The 17,018-nt window shown below is 38.8% G+C and overlaps 1 protein-coding gene across 5 annotated transcripts in view; it reads right to left on the bottom strand.

Annotated features, from left to right (window-relative positions):
• LOC139186118 (ATP-binding cassette sub-family C member 4-like) overlaps positions 1–17,018 on the bottom strand; it is a 126,017-nt gene that overhangs the window by 25,615 nt on the left and 83,384 nt on the right. For 4 of the 5 annotated variants that reach the window (XM_070799896.1, XM_070799895.1, XM_070799898.1 and 1 more), the window contains 2 exons: positions 14,305–14,460; positions 4,615–4,704 (listed from right to left, as the gene is read on the bottom strand). In XM_070799896.1, the coding sequence (XP_070655997.1) occupies positions 4,615–4,704; positions 14,305–14,460 (246 nt within the window). Of the gene's footprint in view, positions 1–4,614; positions 4,705–14,304; positions 14,461–17,018 lie in introns of those variants that run through there. The other variant, XM_070799899.1, reaches the window with a different exon arrangement.

Raw genomic sequence — 17,018 nt, 5'->3', positions numbered from 1 at the left:
TTGATGAAAGTGAAAGTGGAGAGTGAAAAAGTTGGCTTAAAGCTCAACATTCAGAAAACGAAGATCATGGCATCCGGTCCCACTACTTCATGGGAAATAGATGGGGAAACAGTGGAAACAGTGTCAGACTTTATTTTTCTGGGCTCCAAAATCATTACAGATGGTGACTGCAGCCATGAAATTAAAAGATGCTTACTCCCTGGAAGGAAAGTTATGACCAACCTAGATAGCATATTCAAAAGCAGAGACATTACTTTGCCAACAAAGGTTCGTCTAGTCAAGGCTATGGTTTTTCCTGTGGTCATGTATGGATGTGAGAGTTGGATTGTGAAGAAGGCTGAGCACTGAAGAATTGATGCTTTTGAACTGTGGTGTTGGAGAAGATTCTTGAGAGTCCCTTGGACTGCAAGGAGATCCAACCAATCCATTCTGAAGGAGATCATCCCTGGATTTCTTTGGAAGGAATGATGCTAAAGCTGAAACTCCAGTACTTTGGCCACCTCATGCAAAGAGTTGACTCATTGGAAAAGACTCTGATGCTGGGGGGGATTGGGGGCAGGAGGAGAAGGGGACGACAGAGGATCAGATGGCTGGATGGCATCGCTGACTTGATGGGTGTGAGTCTGAGTGAACTCCGGGAATTGATGATGGACAGGGAGGCCTGGTGTGCTGCGATTCATGGGGTTGCAAAGAGTCGGACACGACTGAGCGACTGATCTGATCTGATCTGATGCACAACTTAAGGTATATGAGCTCCCTTTGAAAATAAAGCTATGGGCCTTGTTCAAAGCTTAGTCTCCCCGTGTCGTTCTTGTTTCCTTTTCTCTCTTTTTCTTCTCTGTTCTTCCTTCAGGGTGACTGACTTGGAGCGTGGGGGCTCTCTGAGACCACTTACTTGCCTGGGCTTCTAAGACCCACTCGAGAAGGTGCCAAAGGTGGGCACCTTCTGCTATGTGAGAGGGCGCCTGCGGCCTCCATGGTCAGTGCAAACCTGGTGTCACAGGTTTTATTGGCTTTCCGCTTAAACCAGTTAGTTCACCTCTGTCTCTTTCTCCTTTTATCTATCCTTAATCGCCAATGCTGTCCTCCCGAGGGAATCCCTGGAATCAACTGGGGCTGGACCCCGATAAATTTACAAACTAAAAACTAGGGTTTTGAATTCACTTAAAAACTGGTCTTATTGATTTAGTGATCACCTCTTAGAGTGACACGCTTTCCAGGTGGTGCAGTGGTTATGAATCCTCCTGTCAAATGCAGGAGATGCAAGAGATGCAGGTTCGATTCCTGGTTTGGGACGATCCCCTGGAGGAGGAAACAGCAACCCACTCCAGTATTTCTTGCCTGAAAAACTCCATGGACAGACCAGTCTGGCAGGCTATAGTTCCACAGAGTGTCACAGTGTCAGACACAACTGAGCATGCACATGCACACACTTAGAGTGATAGATCACCCCCTTATTCTATTTCTTTGGGAATTTTTCTTTATCACATCTGTGTGTTTTTCAATGAAAGATTTGGTAGGCTTTCTTTAAAACAGTCATAAAGAAGCAGTTCCTAGAGAAACACAATGATGGAATGATTTCTTTAAGTGATATTACCAAAGTTAACAGGGTCAATTCCACAAGCAATACATGGAAACCACATACTTCACTTTTGAAATAAACTCACATCTATTTCTTTTTATAGAAAGCTCCAAATGTAGTTTAAATAAAGGTAGATCTTAGTATTATCTACCCTTTCTACCACTTCATCATTTTTAGAATTTAGATAAATGTTGCCTCTCTGTCCATGGAACAATGTGTTCTAAACTTCTAGAGTAATTTTTCTATCTGAGAATCTGTGAAAAAATATATCAGCTGGGAAACAAATAGAAAAATAATTTACCAGTACTTCCAGTTTTTTTTTAAGATGTCATAATTTCATTATTAAATCTATTCTGTGAATTCAAGATCAGCAGATCAACCTATTTTTTATTACATTTGACGGTGAACTGCTCTTCCCTCTTCTCTTCTAGAATTTCACTATAGACTCGCAAACTTAAATGAAATCAGAGGTGCACTGCTTTTTGGGCAGGAGAAGGTAAAGCAATTGACCCAATTTAGGAAAACAAAATCCCCATGTTTCTGGAAAGCCAGGTGGGTGGGTAAAGACTCAGTGCTGACATCCTTCAGAAACCAGAATTACTGGATGGAAATTGTAAGACCTCCAAATCTGCCTGCTCACAGTCAAGGCTCATCCACACATTATAGACTTCAGAGTTTCCTGAAACAGTAACACTAAATGACACACACATCAATTCAAAACAACATGAACAATCACTCAGATTTGTATAACCAAAAAAAATTTAGAGAACTATGACACACTTTTCTGAACTTTTGTTTCCTCTAGGTTTTATTGTGTCTGGTCTTATATTTAGGTCTTTAATCCATTTTGAGTTTGTTTTTGTATATGGTATTAGGGAGTGTCCTAATTTCACTCTTTACATGTAGCCGTCCACTTTTCCCAGCACCACTCACTGAAGAGATGTCTTTTCTCCGTTCTATATTCTGCCTCCTTTGTTATAGTTTACGTGACCACAGGTATGTGAGTTTATCTCTGGGCTTTCTATATTGTTTCATTGATCTGTATTTCTAATTTATGTGCCAAATACCATACCATCTTGATTACTGTAGCTCTGCATTGAGTTTGTCAAAAAATTCATTTGGGTTTTTCTGTAACATCTTATGTAATGAACTTTTTGGCCAACTCAGTAATGTAGCCTGCAATCAATGAACCTAATTTCCCCAGCTTCATTTTTTTCTTTCTTAAGATTGCTTTGGCTATTTGGTATCTTTTGTGTTTCCATACAAATTATAAAAATTTAAGCCCTGTGTCATCCCAGTGCACCAGCCCCAAGCATCCTGCATCCTGCATTAAACTTGGACTGGTGATTCGTCTCTTATATGATATTATACATGTTTCAATGCCATTTTCCCAAATCATCCCACCCCAGAGGGATGGTACGGGGACGGAGGTGGGAGGGGGGTTCAGGATGGGGAATACACGTACACCCGTGGCAGATTCATGTTGATGTATGGCAAAACCAATACAATATTGTAAAGTAATTAGCCTCCAATTAAAATTAATACATTTAAATTAAAAAAATTAAGCCCTAATTCTATGAAAAATACCATTGGTAATTTGACAGGGATTGTACTGAATCTGTAGATTCTTGGGTAGTATAGTCATTTTCACAATATTGATTCTTCAAATCCAACAACATGATATATCCCTCAATCTGTTTGTGTAATCTTTGCTTTCCTTTATCAGTATCTTACAGTTTTCTGAGTACTGGTCTTTGCCTCCTTAGGCAGGTTTATTCTTAGATATTTTATTCTTTTTTTGTTGCAATGGTAATGGGACTGTTTCCTAATTTATCTTTCTGATCTTTCATTGTTAGTGTATAGGAATGCACGTGCTTACTTTTTAAAAGCAAAAGACTGAGCTAGGTCTTATATGAGAAATTCAAAGACTGTCTAGAGTTTAGAAGTCTAGAGTTTCTGCCATCAGTAGAATCAATTTGTAAAATGAGTGCAAATACACAAAATAATTTGCATTAGATACTCAAACCAACAGCAAGTTAATAGTCAAAAATGTTTCATGCCAAGGTAAGGAAATTCAAAGAAGTGGGACAAGATAAAACATGATACAAATGACAGAAAATTCTCTAGAAATGAACCTCTCCATACAAAAGCTTAGCAAATTCTCCAGGGTTCTGTTACCTGCATTCATGCTGCAGCATTAAAATGACATAATCACCAATAAATAACCATTCTCACATTCCAGGGCTTCTCTGGTGGCTCAGACAGTAAAGAATCTGCCTGCAATGTGGGAGACTCAGGTTCGATCCCTGGGTTGGGGAGATCCCCTGGAGGATGGAATGGCTACTCACTCCAGTATTCTTGCCTGGAGAATTCCATGGACAGAGCAGCCTGGCAGATTACAGTCTGTGGGATCGCAAAAGTCAGACATGACTGCGCAAATCTCTGGCTTCTGTCTTCTTCTCACCTTCCAACTCTATAACACACTTTTATAAACACTTTACTATGAAACTTCCTCATTTTATTGGTCTGATCTCATTAACATCTTTCAGTTAATAATGAAAAATGACTCATCTCCACTTAATAGATACTTGCTAAGACCAGAGGAATAAAATGAACACTGGAGAGTAATTAGGTCAATTATATCACTAGATCACAAGTAGAACTTGATCCCATAGCTTTAACATCTAATTTAGAGCTCTGCTAAGGACGGGGGAGCCTGGTGGGCTGCCGTCTATGGGGTCGCACAGAGTCGGACACGACTGAAGCGACTTAGCAGCAGCAGCAGCAGCAAGGACAAGATAATGTGCTCTCCTTCAGGGTTTAAGGAAAAAGCTAAGATGGAAACATTGTATTATATTGTTGGTTTTCATCATCATCAATTAACAAACATTTTAAGTGCACACATGTCATCAATGTTCTTCTAGGAGGTAAACAAAGCTTCTGTTAATTACCTGCAATGTTCTAAATGTACACTTTTACACACATGGATACTGATGCTAACAAGTTAATTACATTTAATATTAATAAATTACCTCTTCTAAGGCATTCCACAGTTCCTCATCTGTATGTTCGTTAAAAGGATCCAGGTTATTCCTCATTGTTCCAGTGAATAAAACAGGTTCCTAAATACCCCCAAATAGTGAATGTTATTACCTTAACCTCTTTTCATTATATCCCAATGCCTAGAGAACAGAATTAAAATACAAAATATCAAAATTCACTGTAATTATTAATAATAATGTTGGAAATGTATGGTTAGAAAACATCATAAAATAATTTTCCATGTACAAAGTATGCTACAAAATATCCTCCAGGCTACTGAACATTAACAGAAGAAGAATGTGTAGGAGAAGCTTTTTATCTTAAGAAAAAACCTGAAGAGAAAGGAGGATTTGATTTTTTTTTTTTTAATGCCATCCTGGGAATATTGGCTTAAGCACACACATGCAAACTGAGGATATGATTATTTGAGAAATTTTATATCAAGATCTACATAAATTAGTTGTCAATCCTAGTGTGACTGGGAAATATCAATAGCATGATTAGTTGAAGTCTGTGCCTCAAAGGAAAACCATTATATATTTAAACAGTGGCACTGAAGAACAAACTAGGCTCTTTTCTCCACTGGTCAAACAGTCTTCTAAGATATGGAATCTCTCCATTTGTGTGAAAGGAACATCCTCACACGTGCAATGAGAAGTCAGCTCCTGGGGTCTGCAGCAACTCTGTCCATGCAAAGATCTCCTCGGATTCTGCATCAACCTGATCCCCACGTTCTCTCACATGTGTGTCAGGATGACCTGCCTCACAGAACCTTGTTATTAACTCCAAGGTCAGGATGACCTGAAACCCATTATGACCTGGGTCATAATAAAATTATTTAAATAACTTTTCCTAATCAACTTTTGGAGGAGCCACAAGTAAATTACCCTAGAAGTATGTGTCCTTCCAAGATTCAAGAGAGAATCCTATACATAAGCTCATGTAGACTTTTATTTACATTTTCTTCTGGAAGGCTCTAGTAAGCCATGCCACAAGAATATGAGCAGCAGAGAAGAGCCCAACACGCTCCTTTCAGTGAAGGGGGCAGAACAAGGGGAGGCACACGTGTGGGAACAAGAGGAGACCTGACGCTTCCACAGTGTCCGGAACTGCTCAGAATCCCCACATTCAAATCCCGTCTGGCCTTGGGGCTGGACTTTCCTCCTCACTTCACAAAAGCCTGAGAAGATGAAGAAGACAGACATTTCTTTTCCCTAGTCATGAAGAAGAATGACACTGAGACAGCCTCCTGTACCTTCTTTCAAATTTGTCTCTGTTTTAAGTCTGGTGAGAGACAAATGAATGCAGAAGACTCAGGGTGTGCCACGAAAAAATGTGTATCACTAAATAAAATTCAAAATTAAAAAGACATTATAAAAGGAACTTTATTTGCACAAAGTTGACTAAGTGGCCAATATGCCTCCAAAGCAGTGAAATCACTGGTCATACATTTCAAAATGATTACTGAACTGAAAAATCCTGAGACCCAAATTTAAGGTCTCCCTTAAAACTCTTGAATTTAGGATCAAAGAATAAACAACCATCTGTGCAATGGTAAGAGTTCCTCGTTAGGGGAATAACGATCATTCTATTTCAGATTTTCACAAAACTCTTTTACTCTTTTTAATTATCAACCCTAAGATTCCAACATGCAGGCAATTTCTCATCCTTCAGCTGTTTCCATGAGGTTAAAACACATGACACGGCCAGGCAAGGGGAGACTGCTCCTCTATATTCCTCTTTTCTCCATCTTCACTTCATTTTCCAGATCCTTTCAGATAAGCAGCTACTCTCTGAATATAATCTCAGTTGCTGTTCTTTCTGGGAAACATACTTAACTACTTCAGATCCTCAGCACAAAGGATGAACATACATCAGCTACCTGTCCTGTTCAAGGAAATTACTTAGGAAGAGCCTTCATCTTTGCTTATGCCTGAAATTTTGAACACAAATTGAGGAGTACCTTCTTAAAAACACAGTATTCATCTTTGAAAGTTTCCCCCTAAGACGGATGGTCTATATCTCCACTCCCCTGTCTCTGCTCCTACCCAAGTCCTTACTGCTATCCCATATCCCCCAATTCTGATCTGTTCTGCGGGGCCAGCAGGATATTGGGATGAGCCTGGGAGAGAGAGAAAGAGGACCCCGGCAGCTCACTGCTGCTCCAAGGATCACAGGAAGCAGGAAGCCAGGAAAGATGATGCGAGTTCATTATCTGAGTGGCTCACCCGAGTGAGACAACTCAAAGAAACAGCACTGAGCTCCCCTTCTGCAGAGTCTGCTCTCAGCTTCCCAGGTTCCCTAAATCAGGGTGTTCAGACACAAACATCACTGCTTCCCTCTCATTTGGGGGGAAGAGAGATTTAAGTTTTTTGCACTTAGACAACTTAACTTCAAGTAACCAAACCAACAGACTTTCTTTACCTCTGAGCCAGAAAGACATTGTAAAGACAAAGGACTCTTGGTTGGAGAGGGTAAGATTTTGAGTATGTTCTCCTGACACTTACCAGCCCAAGACACCTAAATAAATAAGCCCATTTCAAAACTGATGCTGTCCAAATAAGGAACGGGGCAGTAGGATTAGTATCTTCTGGCTTTGCTCCATACTTATTCACTTTCATTATGGTTTGGGCAATCCTTTCAAGTGCGATGGTAGGAAAAATTCAGTAAAATATCTGATGAGAACATCATTCAGTTCAATTAACATTTGTTGATAAAAATAAATTTGGAGTCAGATAATTTTCAGTTCTGATTTTTCTGCACATTAGTTAGTAGACTTGAGATAAATTCTTAACCTTCCCAAGATTTACTGGAAACTGGGGTTAGCCTTGCAGGGCTGCTCTGAGAATCTGGAATAACCGTGAAGCTCCTGGTGTGATACTAACATGGACCAGGAGCCAAGCCCAACATGGAGACACTGAGGGGCGGTGTTTGTAAAACTGCAGGTGCAACCAATGGATCGGGAAATCGGCTTTGTGCCTCATGACCATCATTTTGTCATTTATATGAACTAGAATAGAACTGGTATCCCAGAAAATATCAGAGCACAGAGCAAGAGTAATGTTATTTGTGAAATTTTTGTTTCTCTGTGTGTGTGTATGCACACGCAAGCACATGAATCATGATACAAATCAGTTGTACATGGACCACACTCAACAAGCACTTGAAGTCGCAAGCAGAGTAACTTACTCCCCAGGCTCTGGAGCTGGGAATCTTTTTAAATTTGAATCCGATTAGTATATTTTGGCGGAGAAGGCAATGGCACCCCACTCCATTACTTTTGCCTAGAAAATCCCATGGACAGAGGAGCCTGGTAGGCTGCAGTCCATGGGTTTGCTAGAGTCAGACACGACTTCACTTTCACTTTTCACTTTCATGCATTGGAGAAGGAAATGGCAACCCACTCCAGTGTTCTTGTCTGGAGAATCCCAGGGACAGGGGAGCCTGGTGGGCTGCCGTCTCTGGGGTTGCACAGAGTCAGACATGACTAAAGTGACTTAGCAGCAGCAGCAGCAGCAGTATATTTTGGAAATTAATACCTTGTTGGTTGCAACATTTGCAAATATTTTATTCCATTCCATAGGCTGTCATTTCAGTTTTATTTATGGTTTCCTTTGTGCTGCAAATTCTTTTAAGTTTAACTAGGTCCCCTTTATTTTTGCTTTTGTTTCCATGACTTTAGGGGACAAATCCAAGAACATACTGCTGTGATTTATGTCAAAGAGTATTCTGTTTTCCTCTAGGATCTTGTTTTACAACTGTTTAGGTCTTTCATTTATTTTTAATTTATTTTTGTCTATAATATTAGAGAATGTTCTAATTTCATTCTTTTACATATAGTTGTCCAGATTTCCCAGCACTATCTATTGAAGAGACTGTCTTTTATCCATTACATATTCTTACTATTTTTGTCTTTCATTAATTGACCATAATTGCATGCGTTGATATCTGGGTTTTTTATCCTGTTCCAATAATCCATGTGTCTGGTTTCTGTGACAGTAACATACTTTTTCATTACTGTGTCTCTGTAGGATAGTCTGAAGTCAGGGACTATGATTCCTCCAGCTGTGTTCTTCTTTCTCAAGATGGTTTTGACTATTTGAGGTCTTTTCTGTTTCTGAATAAATTAAAAAAAATTCTTTTTTGTTCTAGTCCTGTGAAAAATGCCATTGGTAATTTGATAGGGATTGCACTGAATCTGTAAATTTCCTTGGATAGTATGGTCATTTTTAACAATATTGATTCTTTTGATCTAAGAATACAATATATCTTTCCATCTGTTTGTCTTGTCTTCAATTTCTTTCATCAGCATCTTATACTTTTTGAACTACAGGTCTTTTGCCTTCTTAGGTAGGTTTATTCCTGGTTATTCCTAGCATTGTTTTTCATGATGGCCAATGAGACTGCTTCCCTAATTTCTCCTTCTGATACTTTGTTTTTACTCTATATAAATGCAAGAAACACCTGTATATACAACAGCTTATACAGCTCAAAATCAAAGACACAAACAACCCAATCAAAAAATGGGCCGAAGACCTTAATAGACATTCCTCCAAAGAAAAATACAGATGGCCAAAAGTCATATGAAAAGATACTCAACATCACTAATTATTAGAGAAATGCAGATCAAAACTACAATGAGGTAGGACTTTAGACTAATCAGAATGGCTATCATTAAAAAGTATACAAATAATAAATGCTGGAGAGTGTGTGAAGAAAAGGATAGCTTCCTACACTGTCGGTGGGGATGTAACCTGGTGCAGCTATTACAGAAAACAATGCGGAGGTTCCTTAAAAAGCAGAAAAAGAGTTCCCATGTGATTCAGCAACTCTAATCCTCAGTGTATATCCGGAAAAGACACCCTTATTCAAATGATACATGCACCCGAATATTCACAGCAGAAGTAGTTAACAATAGCCAAGATATGTCCATGGACAGATGAATGGATAAAGAAGATGTCGGGTATGCACACACATGCGCACACACAATGGAATATTATCAGCCATAAAAAAGAATGAAATAATGCCACTGGCAGCAACAAGGATTGGGACCCAAAGGTTGTCAGACTAAGTGAAATAAGTCTGACAGAGAAAGACAAATATCATATGAGACCATGTGTATATGGAATCTTAAAAAATTATAGAAATGAATTTATTTACAAACCAGAAATAGGCTCACAGACAGAGAAAAAAATAATGGCTACCAAAGAGAAAAGAGATGCTGCTGCTGCTGCTAAGTCGCTTCAGTCATGTCCAACTCTGTGTGACCCCATAGACGGCAGCCCATCAGGCTCCCCTGTCCCTGGGATTCTCCAGGCAAGAACACTGGAGTGGGTTGCCATTTCCTTCTCCAATGTATGAAAGTGAAAAGTGAAAGTGAAGTCGATAGGGAGGGATAAATTAGAAATCTGGTAATAATAGATACACACTACTATATACAAAAGAGATAATAAGGATCTATTCATAGAACAGGAAACTACACATAATATCTTGCCATAACCTATGATAAAAGGATCTGAAATATATATATATATATATATACACACACATATATAAACACATATATAATGTATATATAAATATACACATATTTATATAAACTTTTATATATATAAATATATATATAACTGAACCTCTTTGCTATACAATTTAAACATTGTGAATCAACTATGCTTCAATTTAAAAAAATAAACAGACACATAGAAATTAAGTCCTGATTCTGTCCCTTACTTGATAAGTGGGATAAGCTCCCCATGCCTCATTTTTAAATTTGTTAGGTAAGGATAACAAAAGAATTGTGAGGATTAAGCAGGAATGGTAGGATAAGTGGCTAAGATGTGTTAGTTATTCCACAAATGTTAGGAGTTATCAATACTCATGTAACTTGCCAGGGATTGTAACCAGCTCTAGAATGACAGACATGAGAAATATAGGCTCTGTCATCAAGGAAAGGAAAGAGTATGGGGCAGGCTGAGAAGGTCAGAGGTCTTGGTGTATAAGCAGGCAGTAAGTACCAGTGTGTACAAGGTGACAGTCAGGAAAGAAGCTGGTGGGAGGGGAGCCAGAAATCAAAGTACAGAAAATGCTAGTCTGTTTTCTTGGTCTTGGTGGAAAAACATCAGACACATTTCTCTGTTATACTTTTCCCCAAAATTCCTATTGCGTTTTTTGTTTTTCTTTTTTGTTTCTTTGCTGTACTATTTACATTTATAGAAACAACTTAGTTTATATTATAACAATAAATATAAAGAAAATCACCAAGGATATGAACACATAAGCCGAAACTAAAGAGTAAAGTAACTCCAGAAAGTGTTACTCATTTTACTTAAGCAGAAATAGTACCCAAAGGTCTGTGCCCTGATCCTTAAGAATAATAATTGTTCTTATTGACTGAGCCTTTCTAAGAAACAGACATGGACACAAACATTTCCTCACCTAGTTACATCTTCACAGAAAACCTGTGACAGTGATTACCAGACCCAGTGTAAGGACAAGGGCGCTGAAGTTTGGAAGCTGAGTGACATCCTCAAGGCCCCACAGTCGTATGAGGCAGAGCAGGAATAAAACTATGGGTCACGTTGACACTCAGTCTACACTCTTAAACATTCTAGACCTGTCTGACTCCTGAATGGTTTCCTGGAACCCTTTACACACTGCACTTTCTCTCTAGATTCTCTCTCTTTGATCAACCAACATTGAAATGTTGGAGACAAAGGCATATAAAGTGGAACCTACATGGGTACAAGCCTTAGTACTATTTTGTAAGCATGCTGTCTGGAGTGTGCACATAGATCATACTCAAAGGACAGAACCAAAGCATGTTGATCCAAAGGTTTGTTTAGTCTTTGCTCAGATGTGCTTCCAAATATTCTTGGCAGAGCCAAGAATAATCTAATGTTATTTATTTATAGAATTATTTTATATACAAAAGCATACAACATTTTCCTATTGATAAGCATTAAAACTAATGTAGGTCATGTTTCTAAAGCCTTGCATACAAGGACTTTATAGACATGCCCTTTATTTCTGTTAACTAATCTCACTTGGACATTTGAGAGATGAGTACCATCAAAACATAAAACTTGGGAATCTAAACTCATTTATTTTCTGCTGTAACCACAAGTCATAAATCTAACAGCCAGAAGAAATTTTTAAATATGGGGACTGAATGTGCTAAAAATTTCTTCCCATTTTTCCTGAATGGGAAACCTTCGAATAAAAATTGTTTTTTAATTTACAACACTGTAGTAAAATACACAGAAAATTTACTAGCTTAACAACCTTTAGGTGCACAGTTCAGTCATATTAAATATATTCACATTGTTGTACAGCCATCACCACCTTCCAGCCACAGCCATCCCCACCTTCCAGCCACAGATCTCCTTTCATCTTGCAGAACCGAAAATCTGTACCCATTAAACAGCACCTCATTCCCAGTAGCTCCTGGCATCCACTGTTCTACGTCCTGTATCCATGAACTTAGTACTCTAGGTATATCCTTTTAGTAGAATCATATAGTATTTGTCCTTTGTGACTGGTTTATTCCACTTAGTTTAATTTCCTCAAGGTTCATCTCTGTTGTAGCATATGTCAGAATTTCTTCTTTTTTAAGGTGAAATAATATTCCACTATATGTATATGAGAGCTGGACTGTAAAGAAAGCTGATGGCTGAAGAATTGATGCTTTTGAACTGTGGTGTTGGAGAAGATTCTTAAGAGTCCCTTGGTCTGCAAGGAGATCCAACCAGTCCTAAAGGAAATCAGTCCTGAATATTCACTGGAAGGACTGATGTTGAAGCTGAAACTCCAATACTTTGGCCACATGATGTGAAGAGCTTACCCATTGAAAAGACCCTGATGCTGGGAAAGATTGAAGGCAGGAGGAGAAGGGGACAACAGAGGATGAGATGTTTGGATGGCATCCATCACCGACGCAATGGACATGAGTTCGAGTAAACTCCGAGAGTTAGTGATGGACAGGGAGTCCTGGTGTGCTGCAGTCCATGGGGTCGCAAAGAGTTGGACATGGCTGAGCAACTGAACTGAACTCGTGTATATGCACCACACTTTATTTTTTCATCTGTCAATGAACACTTGGGTGCCTCCACCTTTTTGCTGTTGAAAATAGTGCTATTATAACATGCATGTAGAGGTATCTCTTCAAGACCTTTCTTCCAATTCTTTTGGGTTTATACTCTAAAGTAGAATTGCTAGGTCATACGATAATTCTATCTTTAACTTTTCTGAGCAAACACCAACTTTATTTCCATAGTGCACTATTTTACATCCCTATTAGCAATGAACAAGGATTCTAATTTCTCTACATCCTTGCCAACACTTGTCATTCTCTTTCTGTCTTTCTTTTCTTTGATAGTAGACACGTTAAGGGTTGTGATGTGGCATTTCACTATAGTCCAAAAAGAATATCTTGGTTTCAAAGTACTTAAAGAGTAATTCCAGGGATTTTAGAGGCCACGGGGAAGTAGCAACATCTGTACCCAAGCCCACATGCTCCCTCCCTTTGGGTGCCATGTTCTATATGCTTCCTAATAAATAGGCATTTCAGGGCATATTACACCCACATTCCAGGAAGCACGATTGCCTGGCTCATTTTGTCTCATCTCCTCTCTGTTTTTCTCAAGAGGGTATTTTTCTGAGCTTCCTTTTATGGGCAGATGATTATCAAGTATATTAAAAAATTCAAATTATTTTTTAAAAAATCAGTAAGTCTGTCAAAGCAGAGGGCAGGATGGAAGATCAGGACACAGGGTCTAGGCTGCCCTGGCTATATACCTGGAGGATAGTAATTTCTCAGTAAATATTCACAGAAATATGTTGAGTGAATTAACCATAAGGAATGACAGGATACTATGCATATAATCCAGTCTCCAAAACATTCCCTGAAAGTTATACTTCTTTAAGATGCAGGGGAAAAGAAAATAGAATCCAGGAAAAGATGGCCAATTCAATGCTCTCCCATCATAGCAATCACACCTGGATCTATGTGACGCATTTCACACTTCATCACCTATTTTGTCCTCACAACAGCTCGAGGGCTTGGTACTGTTAGTTACCTTGTAAGACAGATAAAACTGAGGTACACAGAAACAGAATTCTGAGTCTCCTGCTCTACCTCACTATTCTGTACTGCCTCCCTGGTGAAAATTATCACTAATGGATGAATTGTCAAAGTCTCCCCAAAGATCTATATACTCTGGAATTCTCAAAGCTCTACAGTTTCACAGAAAGTTCTCCAAGGAGATAATCACCTTTGAAAAGATGTCATCATTTCCCACAGCAAAATTCCATCTATAAGACACTTAAAAGCCATGTTTCCCTATAGGAACCTCTCTAGCACTAAACAAACCATTTATCCTTTTGTTCTCAGAATTATGTGGTTGTCAGTGGATAAAATTGTGGCAAACAAGGAAGACTGAGTCTAGAAATCTATCTCAGTAAGTTATTAAATCATATGCACACAAAACTAAACAAATGAACAAAGAAACAAAACATGGTATCCAATGAAAATGTCTGTTGAAAATACCTGATGCTAAAAATGTGCTCTATTGGGAAAAAAAGGATCAACACTTCCATGTAATTTGAAAAAAAAAATCAAATTAAAACCAACTAAACTTAGATACTTTATAAAAAGAACATGTGAGATACTCTGGTGTGCATACCTGAGGTGCAACTGACATTTTCTTCCTTAAATCATGAAGTCCAATGTTGGTTGTCCAGATCCCATCAATCCAAAAGCCACCTTTGGGTTCTGACAATCTAAAAAGAGCAGTGATGAGGGAACTTTTTCCAGCTCCTGTTCTTCCCACAATGCCACGCTGTAAAGAGACCAAGTGGGATTAAGAATTAACAGGGTATAACAAACCTAGGATAGACCCTGATTGTTGAAGATGAATTTTCAAAGTTCTATTATATATGAAGTGTAGTCTATAATTTCTCAAGCATGGTCTTGGTGACATTTTGGGCTAGATAATTCATTGTTGGGGGTTTAGAAGATTCTCATGTATATTGTAAGATGATTGACAGTAGCCATGAACTCTACCCACTAGATACCAGAGGGAGAAGGCAATGGCACCCCACTCCAGTACTGTTGCCCAGAAAATCCCATGGATGGAGGACGCTGGTAGGCTGCAGTCTATGGGGTCGCTAAGAGTCAGACACAACTGAGCGACTTCACTTTCACTTTCCACTTTCATGCATTGGAGAAGGAAATGGCATCCCACTCCAGTGTTCTTGCCTGGAGAATCCCATGGACCGAGAAGCCTGATAGGCTGCAGTTCATGGGGTCGCACAGAGTCGGACAAGACTGAAGCAATTTAGCAGCAGCAGCAGCAGCAGATACCAGATGCAACCCCCAAATTGTGGCAACCAAAAATGGTAGATATTCACAAATGTCCCTTGTTGAGACCACCATGAACCCAAGCATATATAATAAAAACTCGAGTGACTTTTATGCTTTCTTAAGATGCCATGCATTTTATTCAGATTTCCCTGAAGGAATGCTTAATATGCTGAAAATTGTTTTCTGTGATTATCGCATAATTGTGTGGTATGTTAAAGGGAGAGAAATGTATGCGTGTGTGGTGTATGTGTATACATGTGTATGGATGTGTGTAACTAACATTAGTAACTGAAGCAAGAAGACGACAAAAAAAAAAAAAAATCTGCTGGCAGGGATAAACCAGCAGTCTCCTAAGTGGTGCATAAGAAGTCAGTTTTTAAATTAGCTTTATTCCTACTGCCTGGGTAATTTGACCTTGAGAATTACATAGGCAATTTTACAGCAATGTCAACAAGTCACAAGTGTTATACACAAACAAGTACTCACTTTCTCAGGTATCTTTTAAGAGGAATTATTCTTTGGATGAAACTGGAGCCTATTATACAGAGTAAAGTAAGCCAGAAAGAAAAACACCAATACAGTATACTAACGCATATATATGGAATTTAGAAAGATGGTAACAATAACCCTGTATGGGAGACAGCAAAAGAGACACAGATGTATAGAACAGTCTTTTGGACTCTGTGGGAGAGGGAGAGGGTGGAATGATTTGGGAGAATGTCACTGAAACATGTATAATATCATATATGAAACAAATCGCCAGTCCAGGTTCAATGCATGATACTGGATGCTTGGGGCTGGTGCACTGGGACAACCCAGAGGGATGGTACAAGGAGGGAGGAGAGTTCAGGATGGGGAACACGTGTATACCTGTGGTGGATTTATGTTGATGTATGGCAAAACCAATACAGTACTGTAAAGTAATTAACCTCCAATTGAAATAAATAAATTCATATTTAAAAAAAAGAAAAATGAAGTCACTTCCTGATATTAAATATCTTAATTATATTCTATCTTGAAACTTCTTAAAATATAAAATGCAGAATCTTAAAAGACAGAGGCCAGTAGACAAAATGCACATAATGAGATCAAAAACCACATAAACAAAATTTGCTCTTTACATGGGACCTTTCATCAGAGCAGTACAAAAGGAATTTTATTAATAATACTTACAACTGAACCCTGGAAAAATACATGTCAAGTGTCAGTCTATTTATTAAAACCAAAGCAGAGAGAAATTAAGTGACTAACAATAAGATTAAAGAATCTATACAATGCAGGTTAAATGCTGGTAAGGAAAAAAACTGCACATATGGATGTATGCAGAAACTGGCCTTTTTTACCCATGAGTTTGAAAGTGAAAGAAAGTATTAGTCACTCAGTCTTGTCCGACTCTTTGCGACCCCAGAGAATGTAGCCCTCCAGGCTCTTCTGACCATGGCATTCTCCAGGCAAGAACAGTGCAGTGGGTTGCCATTTCCTACACCAGGGGATCTTCCTGACCCAGTGATGAAACCCAGATCTCCTGCCTTGCAGGCAGATTCTTTACCATCTGAGCCACCAGGGAAGCCTAACTGCAAATTCCCTGAAAGAAGCTTTCCAAAAGATGATTTCACCTCTGTTTAGAATCTGGAATTGATGAGAGTGTAAGACATGCTTTCGATCATCTGTAAATCAGTAAAAATTTTTTTTTCTAATTTTATTTTATTTTTAAACTTTACATAATTGTATTAGTTTTGCCTAATATCAAAATGAATCTGCCACAGGTATACATGTGTTCCCCATCCTGAGCCCTCCTCCCTCCTCCCTCCCCATACCATCCCTCTGGGTCGTCCCAGTGCACTAGCCCCAAGCATCCAGTATCGTGCATCGAACCTGGACTGGCAACTCGTTTCTTACATGATATTTTACATGTTTCAATGCCATTCTCTCAAATCTTCCCACCCTCTCCCTCTCCCACAGAGTCCATAAGACTGTTCTATACATCAGTGTCTCTTTTGCTGTCTCGTACACCCGGTTATTGTTACCATCTTT

This window comes from Bos indicus, chromosome 12 (assembly GCF_029378745.1).
Source record: "Bos indicus isolate NIAB-ARS_2022 breed Sahiwal x Tharparkar chromosome 12, NIAB-ARS_B.indTharparkar_mat_pri_1.0, whole genome shotgun sequence".
Taxonomy (NCBI): Eukaryota; Metazoa; Chordata; class Mammalia; order Artiodactyla; family Bovidae; genus Bos; species Bos indicus.
Note: the sequence above shows the minus strand (reverse complement) of the source record. Positions and strands in the feature narration are given on the sequence as shown.